The sequence below is a fragment of the Hypanus sabinus genome, chromosome 5 (genome assembly GCF_030144855.1).
Source record: "Hypanus sabinus isolate sHypSab1 chromosome 5, sHypSab1.hap1, whole genome shotgun sequence".
In the NCBI taxonomy this organism is placed as follows: Eukaryota; Metazoa; Chordata; class Chondrichthyes; order Myliobatiformes; family Dasyatidae; genus Hypanus; species Hypanus sabinus.
The window spans coordinates 689,779-702,620 of record NC_082710.1 but is presented as its reverse complement, the minus strand read 5'-3'; the positions used below and the strand labels follow the sequence as shown (position 1 = coordinate 702,620).

The 12,842-nt window shown below is 41.8% G+C and overlaps 1 protein-coding gene across 9 annotated transcripts in view; it reads right to left on the bottom strand.

Moving 5' to 3' along the window:
- Positions 1-12,842, bottom strand: part of LOC132393875 (transmembrane protease serine 11C-like) — a 141,529-nt gene that overhangs the window by 25,836 nt on the left and 102,851 nt on the right. For 8 of the 9 annotated variants that reach the window (XM_059969275.1, XM_059969274.1, XM_059969277.1 and 5 more), the window contains one exon: positions 2,135-2,297. In XM_059969275.1, coding sequence (XP_059825258.1) covers positions 2,135-2,297 — 163 coding nt within the window. The remainder of the gene's footprint in view (positions 1-2,134; positions 2,298-12,842) is intronic. The other variant, XM_059969278.1, reaches the window with a different exon arrangement.

Genomic DNA, 12,842 nt, shown 5'->3' with positions numbered 1-12,842 from the left:
TTTGCTCAGCCAGTTACAAATGTAATTGTGTAGGTGCAAACATAAGCAAGTGCAATCAAGTATAGAAATTCCTTATTGACAGGGTTGAAATGCTGAAAATCTCCATCTGACAGCACAAATCTTAGTCTTGCTGAGATTTCCGTGCTGGACAACTGCCTCTTAGATCCTGAGCTGTGTTGGACTTCTGTAGTTTATCAGCTCATTGAATTAGGGGATTGTGAGGCTGCGGATAACAAGGAAAACTCATTATCTTGTTTTCTGGGGTATATTTGCCAATTTCTTGAAATTATTCCTTACATTTTTGGTATTTTTAAGCTCCTGTATATCGGAGACTTGCAAAAACTTTCCAAAGCTCGCACAGCATCCATTGATGGCAAAGCTGGAATCGGGTTTCAACTTCTCAACATTAACAGAAACTTTTCTGCAGAGGCCTTCTTATTGCATCAGCAGAGGCCCTGGTGTGTGTGCCAGAGTCTGGGGTATTTTGATCCAGCAAGGTAGATGATCTTCATCTCCATCCATACCAAGTAGGTTAGGGTGACTGTGGCAGTGAATCAAAGCATTGGGACGATGTACACAATATCTGACCCATCCCATCCTGTACATAGTGGTCCACTGGGGTATGGAGTAATTTAACAGCAGATCAAGCAAGACAAAATGACTAATCTTGACATGCCAATTCACTTGCTTCACAGGCACTGACATGCTTCTAGTTAAATAAAACCTCAAGGGATTAGGTTGGGTGGAACTATAACCAGAGGTCATGGGTTAAGGGGTTGCATTGAGAGCGTCCTGAGCAACTGCATCACTGCCTGGTTCGGAAATTGTACCATCTCAGATCGCTAGACCCTGCAGTGGATAGTGAGGTCAGCTGAGAAGATCATCAGGGTCTCTCTTCCCGCCATCACGGACATTTACACTACACGCTGCATCTGCAAAGGAAACAGCATTATGAAGGACCCCATGCACCCCTCATACAAACTCTTCTCCCTCCTGCCATCTGGGAAAAGGCTCCGAAGCATTCAGGCTCTTACGACCAGACTATATAACAGTTTCTTCCCCCAAGCTATCAGACTCCTCAATACCCGAAGCCTGGACTGACACCTTGCCCTACTGTCCTGTTTATTATTTATTGTAATGCCAGTACTGTTTTTATGCACTTTATGCAGTCCAGTGTAGGTCTGTAGTCTAGTATAGCTTTCTCTGTGTTTTTTTATTACGTAGTTCAGTCTAGTTTTTGTTCTGTGTCATGTGAACCATGGTCCTGAAAAACATTGTCTCATTTTTACTATGCACTGTACCAGCAGTTGTGGTCGAAATGACAATAGAAGTTGACTTGACTTGACTTGACTTGACTTGAAAAGTGAAAAGATAAGGAAATATGATGGGGAACTTCTTCATTTAGAGGGTTGTGAGAGTATGGAACAAGCTGCCAGCAGAAGTGGTGCATACGCACTCGGTTTCAATGTTTAACCATAGTTGGAATAGACATATAGATGGTAGGGGTGTGGAGGGCTATGGTTCCAGTGCAGGTCAATGGGAGTAGGCAGTTTAAATGGTTCAGCAGAGACTTGGTGGGCCGAAGGGCCTGTTTCTCTGCTGTACTTTTCTGTGACTCTTAGCATTCTAACTTTATTGTGTCAAATACTGCAGAGAAGGGAAAGAGTGGTGTCTACAACACAAAGTCACCACAATTGAGTAAAGCAATCAGTCTCTTTTAGTTAATCCATCAAGAGATATTCTATGGCTTCCCATTATATATCCAACTATTTCCTGATCAATTATTCTTTTTAACTGTGTTTGAAAGTAAATTTAACATGCAGATTATTCTTTCTGCAGCATTAGCTCTAACTTTGGTGGTGAATCTCTTAGTGTCCATCCTGTTTAGAGTTGTCATATTCTCTTTGCAGTTTCACACAAATTTAATTTCCATATGTCGAACATAGAACACTACAGGCCCTGTGGCCCACCAATGCTCTACCAACCTTTGATTTATATTTTTGTCTAATTCAGTTCCTAGAACTCAAATCCAATCTTACACACAACTTTCCAAAGCCTGAGAGCTATAAAATGTCTGGTGTCCAAAGCCCCATAAGCTTACATAGACAAGTGAGGGTATTGATGTGGTTATTACATTTGAAAGCAGTGAGCAGCAGAGATGAGCCAACTGTCAGAGATGATGGAAGCACCGCACACATGATATCCAACCTGGAGACTAACTTGCCAGGGCCATTCGCCATCCTCAGAGTTTGTCCCACCAACAATCTTACTGGTCGCTCCAAACTGAGAGCCACATGCTGTTCAAAATACAATGGGTCAGTGTTAAATATATTCATTTCAAAACAAGAGTTCAAAGGACATAAATTAGAACATTCACTTTCTGAATTCACATCTTAAATCTTTCTATGAGTCAGCAGGCAATGACCCTGGTGCATGGGTAAAAGAGAAAGTTAATCTCAAAACTATAAAAATTTGGTTTGTGTGAAATTAGTTTCTAAGTAATAGCTGGATGCTGTTAACCCTACATATAAAGTCAGGAATCGAAAGGTGGAGCATGGTGGGACTAATGTTCTAAGCTGCGTATATTTCAATGCAAGGAGTATTGTAGGAAGGGTGAATGAGCTTAGAGAATGGATCAGCATGTGGAATTATGACACTTTAGCCATTAGTGAAACTTGATTGCAGGAGGGGAGGACTGGCAGCTCAGTATTCTGGGGTTTTGTTCTTTTTGATGTGATAGAGCAGAAAGGGTTAAAGGGGAAGGGTGGCATTACTAGTCAGGGAAAATGACATGAACACTGTTTAGTCGGGGCAGACTGGAGAACTCATCTAGTGAGTCTTTGTGGGTAGAAATGAGGAATAAGAAAGGTATGACCACATTAATGGGATTATATTATAGACCACCCAACAGTCCATGGGAGTTAGAGGAGCAAATTTGTAGAGCGATCGCAGACTCTTGTAAGAAACATGTGGTTGTGATAGTAGGTGACTTTAACTTTCTATATATTGTCTGGAACTACCACACTGTAAAAAGGCTGGATGACAAAGAGCTTGTCAAATGTATTCAGGAAAATTTCCTTAATCAGTGCATAGAAGTCCCAACTAGAGAGAATGTGATACCAGACCTCCTATTAGGGAATGAGACAGGGCAAGTGACAGAAGTTTATGTAGGTGAACACTGCATCTAGTTATCTTCAGGTCTTCAGGTTGAGATTATAAATCGGAGAAAGGCCAATTTTAATGTTATCAGAAAGAATCAGGCAGGTATGGTCTGGGAAGGTTGTTTTCTGGCAAAGATGAATTTGGTAAGTGGGAGAACTTTAGAAATGAAATTTTGAGAGTACAGAGTATTTGTATTCCTGTCAGAATATAGGGTAAAAACAGCTTTAGGGATCCTTGGTTTTCCAGAGATATTGAGGACCTGGTTAAGAAGAAGAAGAAAAAGGTGCATAGCAGGTTTAGGCAAGTAGAAACAAGTGAGGTACTTGAGAAGTGTAAGACAGTGGTCCGCAACCACCGGGCCGCGGACCGGTACCTGGCCACAAAGCATGTGCTACTGGGCCGTGAGGAAACAATGTGATTTGGTGTAAGAAATGCAAGAGAACACAAAAATGAAATCAGGATGGCTGCTGAAATTGCTCTAGCAGACAAGGTGAAAGAGAATCTTAAGGGCTTCTACAGATATATTAAGAGCAAAAGGGACACAATTGGTCCTCTAGAATATCAGCATGGTAATTTATGTGTGAAGTCAAAAGAGATGGGAAGATCTTAAATAGATATCTTGCATCTGTATTTACTTGAGAGATGGACACAGAGATTTTAGAATAGACAATAGACAGTAGGTGCAGGAGTAGGCCATTTGGCCCTTCTAGCCAGCACCGCCATTCACTGTGATCATGACTGATCATACACAATCAGTACCCCGTTCCTGCCCTCTCCCCATATCCCTTGACCCCGCCATCGATAAGAGCTCTATCTAACTCTCTCTTGAATGCATCCAGAGACTTGGCTTCCACTGCCTTCTGGGGCAGAGCATTCCACATATTCACCATTCTCTGGGTGAAAAAGTTTTTCCACATCTCTGTTCTAAATGGCCTACCTCTTATTCTTAAACTGTGGCCTCGAGTTCTTGACTCACCCATCAGCAGGAACATGCTTCCTGCCTCCAGCGTGTCCAATCCCTTAATAATCTTATATGTTTCAATCAGATCCCCTCTCATCCTTCTAAATTCCAGTGTATACAAGCCCAGCCGTTCCAATATTCCAGTGTATACAAGCCCAGTCACTCCAAGAAGTCAGGCAAAGCAGTACAAATTACAGACAAGGAGGTATTAGCTGTCTTGAGGCAAATTAGGGTAAATAAATCCCCAGGGCCTGACAATGTGTTCCCTCAGACTCTGTGGGAGGCTGGTACAGAAATTGTAGGGGCCCCAGCAGGGACATTTAGAACATCCTTAGGTACAGATAAGGTACCAGAGGACTGAAGAATAACTAATGGAAAGGCTTTAAGAATAAGACAGGAAAATATAGGCTGGTGAGCCTGATATCATATTAGGAAAGTTATTGGAAGGTATTCTAAGGGACCCTATACATAAATATTTGGATAGAGAGGACCTGATGGCATAGTCAACATGGCTTTGTGCATGGTAGATCTTGTCTAACCAGATTTAGAGTTTTTTGAGAAAATTACCAAGAAAGTTAATAAAGGTAAGGCAGAGGATATTGTTTACATGGACTTTAGCAAGGCTTTTGACACGACCAAAGGAGATTGGGAAGTTGGTCAAGAAGTCCAGTCACTTGGCATTCAAGACGAGGTAGTAAATTGGATAAGGCATTGGCTTTGTGGGAGAAGCCAGAGAGTGGTATTAGGTGGTTGCTTCACTGTCTGGAGGCCTGTGACTAGTGGATTACCACAAGGATTGGTGCTGGGTCCACTGTTGTTTGTTATTGATGTCAACAATCTGGATGATAATGTGGTAAACAGGATCAGCAAATTTATGGATGACACCAAAACTTGGTGTGTCATCTGTTATGTACCCCCAGGGTTAATTTTTTCTGTGGATCATCACTTTAAAATACCGGGAGAATGAGACTGACTTTTGGGCACTGTTTGAGGGGAGGGAGGGAGGGAGGGAGGGAGAGAGGGAGAGAGGGAGAGAGAGGGAGGGAGAGAGAGAGAGAGAGAGAGAGAGAGAGAGAGAGTTATTTGATGGATAATTGATGTTATGGTTTCTCTGCAGCTTGTTTTGAATTTACAGGGATAGTACAGACACACAGGCACATGCAGTTAGAGTCAAGATGGATTCGGTCAATGGAAGACACCAGTGAGTCAGTCGCTGCTTTAAACTCTCAGGAGCCCAACAGGGGTGAGTTGAGATCAATCCAGAGAATTGATAAATGACTCTCACAAGTTTGCTGCAACTAGAAGAAGTTTGCAGAGAAGAGAAGAGAGGAGAGTAAGGTTTGAGACAGAAGAAACCTAGTGACAAAGAGATCACTGTTTGGACTCTCTCTAGCCTGTGAGGATGAGTTTGATTCCATTTGAATACAAAAGTGTGATTGTCACTTAGTTAATCCACAGGAGTGGGTTCTCTGGTGAGGGGAAACCTTTGTGAATACCACACATTTGTTTACCCTTTGTCTGGGTGTGGTAGTTCACTGAAGAAAAGCACCCCTGTGGCAACTCACTGTTGAAGTTATTTCATATGTCATGGAACTGGATAAGTGGCTATCACGTTGAGAGATTGGGGTAACCTTGGGGAATCTATTGGTGTGTCAACCCTTGCCTTGGTGGTGGTTCCCTTGAAGATGGTTCCCTTTGTGATAAATTACTGTTGGTGATAATCCATACATGGATTCTGTTTGAGTATCCTGTGGCTACCATTTTGAGATATCCCGGAGCTGAATTTGGGTGTGGTACCACTTGTGTTGAAAGGATATTCGTTGAAGATCACTGTCGGTAGCACTTTATCTGTGGAGTGGAACAACTTCGGAGATAAAACCTACTGCTAATGTTATTTTGTATTGCTGTCATGGAATCTGTGGAACATCGACATAATTGCCTTCTCACGACATTTGCCTTTGGATTACAAACATCTCGCATTAATTAGCCTGTGCATCTGAACTGAACTTTTCTTACACACCATCGTAAGACTGTATCTTTTACCACTTGAACTTGAATAAGTCTGGGAATTTTATTTACACCTATAAATGCGTAACACTGTTAACTTTGGATTTACCTGGTTTAAGTTACTATATTAAGTAGTTACTAATAAAATAGTGTTTTGTTAACAGCAAAACCAGACTCCAGGTATGTTCCATTGCTGCTGATACTTGTACAGGGTTGTGTGTACGCGACACATCAAATGAGGTCTCATCCACCCTGCAACCATGTCTCTGTAATGGCCACTAAATCACACCACTTTGAACTGATTTGAGCCACAAGTTTGTTGACCTTGTTTCAAATACTATAGGTATTCAAATAAAGTGCCCTTACACTCATTGTGCTTTTACAATTTTGTAATCTTTTACTCTTTTTCACTCAACTTTTCTTCACTCCACTCTTTTCTCTTTTTTATCTTTTGTTTTTTCTTTATCTTTATCCAACTTTTCTTTTTTACTTTATCCATACTTCTCCAATCTGTTGAACCCACCCCGTACTATTTAGTTTAAAGCCCTATCCACTGCCCTAGTTATGCGATTCGCTAGAATTCAGGTCCCATCATAGTTCAGGTGGAACCCATCCCTTTGGTACAGCTCCCTCCTTCCCCAATACTGGTGTCAATTTCCCATGAATCCAAACCCACTTCTTCCACACCAATCCTTGAGCCACACATTTGACTCTCTAATCTTCTTGACCTTATTGCCAATTTGCGTGTGATTACTACCTGTTTGGTTCTGCTCTTTAATTTAGTCCCTAGCTGCTCAAATTCCCTCAGCAGAACCTCTTTCCTCATTCTACCTATGTTGTTGGCACCTACATGGACCACGATAACTGGATCTTTCCCCTCCCACTGCATGTTCCTCTGCAGGTCAGATAAGATGTCCCAAACCAAGGCACCAGGCAGTTAATACAGGCTTCAGGATGTGCTGTCCTCATGACAGAGGACTCTGTCTATTTCCCTGACTACACTATCCTCAATTACCACTACATTTCTCTTCTCTCCCCCTCTTGAATAGCTCCCTGAACTACAGTGTCAGTTAGGTTGCTCATCCTTCCTACAGTCCCCACTGTCATCCACACAGGGAGCAAGGGTGAAATGTGAAATGTTTAGTAGGAACATGAGGGGGATTTTTAAATTCAGAGGTTGCTGAGAGTGTGGAATAATTTGCCAATGCAGATGATGGATGCAGGCCAATTTCAACATTTAAGGAAAATTTGGATAGGTACATGTATGGGAAGGATTATGGGGGGCAATGGTCTGGGTGTAGGTCGATGTGACTAAGCTAGATGGGCTGCAGGGCCTGTGCTGGGCCTTTGTGTTATGTGACCCCATGACTCTAAAAGATGGATTGTCACAGTCTACCTCCCAGGGAATTGAAATTGATGGCTTTATGGCAAAGTTTGTGGATGATATGAAAATAGGTGGAGGGGTAGGTAATGCTGTGGACTTAGATAAATTGGAAGAATGGGCAAAATAGGGACAGATGGAATATGGTGTTGGGAAATATATGATAATGCATTTTGGTAAAAGGAACAATAGCACTGACTGTAATCTAAATGGGGAGAAATTCAAACATCAGAGGTGCAGAGGGTCTTGGGAGTCCTCATGCAAGACTCCCAGAAAGTTAATTCACAGGTTAAGTCTGTGGTAAAAATGGCTGATGCAATGTTGGCATTTATTTCAAGAAGATAATATAAATGAAAGAGGATAATGCAGAGCTTTTATGAGACACTAGTCAGGTTGCACTTGGAGTATTGTCCACAGTTTTGGGCTCCTTATCACAGAAAGGATGTGTTGTCATTGGAGAGAGACCAGAGGAGGTTCACGAGGATGATTCTGGGAAAGAAGCGGTTAACCTATGAGGAACATTTGGCAGCTTTGTGCCTGTACTTACTGGATTTTAGAAGAATGTGTGGATATCTCTTTGAAACCTACAGAATGTTCCCAAGCCAGATGGCACAGTGAGGATCTGTGTTAACCTAACCAAAGTGAATAATCCAGTAAGGCGGGAGAAGTTAATTCTACCCTTTGTTGAGCACACATTTGCTAGGCTGGGTGGAACAAAGTTCACCAAACAAAATGCAAACTCAGGGTTCTGGATGACCTGTTTAGCTCCTGAGTCATAGAAGCTTACAACCCTTATCACACCATATAGATGCTATGCCTTCAAGAGACTCCCTTTTGACATCTCATCAACCCCTGAAATTTTCTAGATGAGAATGTACCAAATTTTGGAGGGACTGGAAGTAATAGTTTGTCTCATGGACGATATTCTCATCTTCAGAGGTGCAAGTGAGGAACATGACAAAAGAATGGAAGCTGCCTTGGAGAAACTGAAACAGGCTGGACTCTTCCTGAACAAAAAGAAATGCAAACTTGCAAAGGTGGAGGTGAAGTTCTTATATCACCAACTGTCCACAGAGGGAGGGCAAACAGATTCAGACAAACTGGGAGGAGTTCGGAACATTACCTACAAAAGTATCAGAGATCTGCAGTTTCCTTGGCATAGATCTGGCAGAGAAAGCAAAGCCACTACATAACCCCCTCTCTCAGAGAAACATTTGGACCTGGAACGCACCACAGGAGAAGTCATTCTCATCACTTAAAGCAGAGCTTATCTCTTTGCCAACGCTGGCATTCTTTGATGTAATCAAAGCAACCAAGGTTTCAGCAGATGCCTCTTCCTTTGACCAATGGGAAGTGCTCATGCAGTACTTCAATGGTGTATGGAAACTGGTGGCATAGGCAGCAGGAACACTGACTCCTACTGAACAGTGTTATGCTCAAATCAAAAAGGAGACGCAGACTTTTGTGTGTGCTTGTGAATGTTTCAGCTGCTACTTAATAGGCACTAAATTCCTACTTGAAACAGACCACAAGAGGTGAAGAGGGCTGTTGTGTGGATAGGTGTTTCCATAGTCAGAAGAACAGAGTTGAGATACTGTGGGTGCAATATAGACACCTGGATGGTGTGTTGTTTCCCTGGTGCCAGGGTCAGCGATGTCTCAGACTAAGTTCTCAAGGATGAAGGAGAACAGTCAGAAGTTCTGGTACATATTGTCACCAATGGCATAGGTAGACAGGGTGAGGAGGTCCTGAATAGAGAATTTAGGAAGCTAGATAGAAGCTGAAAAACAGGACCTCCTAGATAGTAATCTCTGGATTGCTGTCTATGCCATATACCGATGAGGGTAAGAATAGGATGATTTGGCAGGTGATTGCATGATGCAGGGGACAGTGGTTCAGATCTATGGATCGTTTGGATTTCTTCTGGGGAAGGAACAACGTGTTAAAAAAGGGATAGGGTACACCTGCGGGCAGGCTTGCGAGAGTTTATTTGGAAGGGTTTAAACTAATTTGGTAGGGGGCTGGGAACTGGAGTGACAGTGGTGAGGTAGTTGGTTTACAAACAGAGGCAATGTGTAGTGAGACTCCTAGCAAGAAGAGGCTGATGATCGGGCAAAATTGCAGACAACAGGATGAGTTGCAATGTAAAAGGTGGACAAAATTGAAAAGGGTGAATGCAGGACTGAAGGTGTGATATTTGAATACGTGCAGTGCGTGAAATAAGGTAGCTGAACTTCTAGTACAGTTACAGTTTGGTGTGTATGAGGTTGTGAGCATCACTGAATTGTGAGTGAAAGAAAATTATAGCTGAGAGCTTAACATTCAAGGATACACATTGTATCGAAAAGCCAGGCAGGTAGGCAGAGGGGGTGTCATGGCTTTATTGGTAAAAATTGAAAACAAATCATTAGAAAGAAGTGACATAGGATCGGAAGGTGTTGAATCGTTATGGATAGAGCTAAGGAACTGCAAGGGTAAAAAGACACTTTTGGGAGTTATATGCAAACCACTAAACAGTAGTAAGGATGTGGACTACAAATTACAATGAGAGATAGAAAATGTATGTCAAAAGAGCAATGGCATGATAGTAATGGGAGATTTCAATATGCAGGTAGATTGGGAACATCAGATTGGTGCTGGATCCCAAGAGAATTAATTTCCTTAATGCTTACAAGATGCCTTTTTAGTGCATCGTATGGTTGAGTCTATGAGGGAATCAGCTATTCTGGATCGGGTGTTGTGCAATGAACCAGAATTGAATAGAGAACTTAAAGTAAAGGAACCCTGAGAGGTCAGTGATCATAGTATGATCAAATTCACCATGCAATTTGAGAAGTAGAAACTAAAGTCAGATGTATTATAGTGGAGTAAAGGAAAGTACAGAGGCATGAGAGAGGAGCTGGACAGAATTACTTGGAAAAGAACACTGCCAAGGACGACGGTATAGCAGCAATGGCTGGAAGTTCTGGGAGCAACTCAGAAGGTGCAGAATATATACATCCCAAAGAAGAAAATGTATTCTAAAGGCAGGATGATACAACCTTGGCTGACAAGAGAAGTCAAGGCTAACATTAAAGCTAACGAGAGGGCATATAGTAGAGCAGGAATTAGTGGGAAGTTAGAGGACTGGAAAGCTTTTAAAAACCAATAGAAGGCAATTAAAACAGTGAAACAGAATAAAAGATAGAATACGAAGGTAAGCTAGTCAATAATATTAAAAAGAATAGCAAAAGTTTTTTCTGATACATAAAGTGTAAAAGAGAGGTGAGAGTAGATATCAGACTGCTGGAAAATGATTCTGGAATGGTAATAATGGGGCAACAAGGAAATGGCAGATGAACTAAATAAGTATTTTGCATCAGTATTCACTGTGGAAGATGCTTGCAGTATGCTGGATGGTTGAGAGTGTCAGGCGGGATTATTGAGAGGAATTTCCATTATTAGGGAGAAGGTGCTTGGGAAACTGAAAGGTCTGAAGGTAGATAAGATTGCTGAAGAGATGATCTTTAAAGAATCAATTGATTGTGGCATGGTTTCATAGGACTGGAAAATTGCAAATGTAACACCACTCTTCAAGAAGAGAGAGAGGCAGAAATAGGGAAATTATAGGCCAGTTAGTCTGACCTCAGTGGCTGTGAAGTTGTTGGAGTCGATTGTTAAGGATGTGGTTTCAGTATACTTGAAGACACCTGGTAAAATAGGCCATCGTAAATGTGGTTTCCTTAAAGGAAAATCTTGCCTGACAAATCTGTTGGAATTCTTTGAAGAAATAACAAGCAGGATAGACAAAGGAGAATCTGTGGTTCTTGTGTTTTTGGATTATCAGGAGGCCTTTGACAAGATGCCACACATGAGCCTGCTTAACAAGCCATGAGCCCATGGTATTATAGGAAATATACCAGCATAGATAAAGTGCTGGCTGATTGGTAGGAAGTAAAGAGTTGGAATAAAAGGAGCCTTTTCTGGTTGGTTGCCGGTGACTAAATAATCATGCTCCACAGGAGTCTGTGTTGGGATCGATTCTTTTTACATTATATGTCAATGACTTAGATGGTCCAATTTTGTGGACAATGTGAAGATAGGTAGTGGGGCAGGTAGTTATGTGGATGTTGAGAGGCTACAGAATAACTTAGACATATTAGGATAATGGGCAAGGTGTCAGATGGAATATAGTATCAGTAAATATATTTCCATGCACTTTGATCATAGAGTCATAGAAAAGTACTGCACTTCAACGCATCTAGTCCATGCCAATACCATTTAAACCTGTACCTGGACCATTCCCTCCATATCCCTACTATCCATGTACTTATTCAAACTTCTTTTAAGCATTCAAATCAAGCTTGCATGGACCACTTGTGCTGGCAGCTCATTCCACACTTCCACAACCCTCTGAGTGAAGAAGTTTGCCCTCATGTTCCCCTTAAACTTTTCACCTTTCACCCTTAAGCCATGGCCTCTGATTGTAGTCCTACCTGACCTATTTGGTAGAAAAAATAAAAGGGTAGACTATTTTCTAAATGAAGAGAAAATTCAAAAATCTGAGGTGCAAATGTATGGGAGTCCTTGTGCAGGATTCCCTGGAGGTGAATTTGCAGGTTGAGCCAGTGGTGAGGAAGGCAAATGTGATGTTAGCATTCATTTTGGGAGGACTAGAATATAAAGGCAAGGATGTAATGTTGAGGCTTTATAAAGCACTTGTGAAGCTTCACTTGGAGTATTATGAGCAGTTTTGGGCTCCTTATCTGAGGACAGACATGCTGACATTGGAAAGGGTTCAAAGGAGGTTTACAAAAATGATTCTAGGATCAAAAGGCTTGTCATATGATGAGCGTTTGATGGCTCTAGGCCTCTACTCACTGGAATTCAGAAGAATGAGGGGTGACCTAATTGAAACCTATCAAATGTTGAAAGGCATTTATAGAGTGAATGTGGAGAAGCTGTTTCCTATGTTAGGGGTATCTAAAACCAGAGGACAAAGCCTCAGAATCTCAGAATGGGGGGGGGGGGGGGGGTTGGCATCCATCTAGAACAAAGATGTAGAGGAATTTCTTTAGTCAGAGTGTGGTGAATCTGTGAATCTGTGGAATTCATTCCACAGCTGCTTGTGGAGCCTAAGTTATTGGGTATATTTAAGGCAGAAGTTGATAGATTCTTGATTAGTCAAGCCATGAAGGGATACATAGAAAGGGCAGGAGACTGGGGCTGAGAAGGAAAATGGATCAGCTATGATGAAGTGGCGGAGCAGACTCAATGGGCCAAATGGCTTCATTCTGCTCCTATATCTTATGGTCATGGTATGAAGCAAAATCAAGAATTTGCACTTGCTGA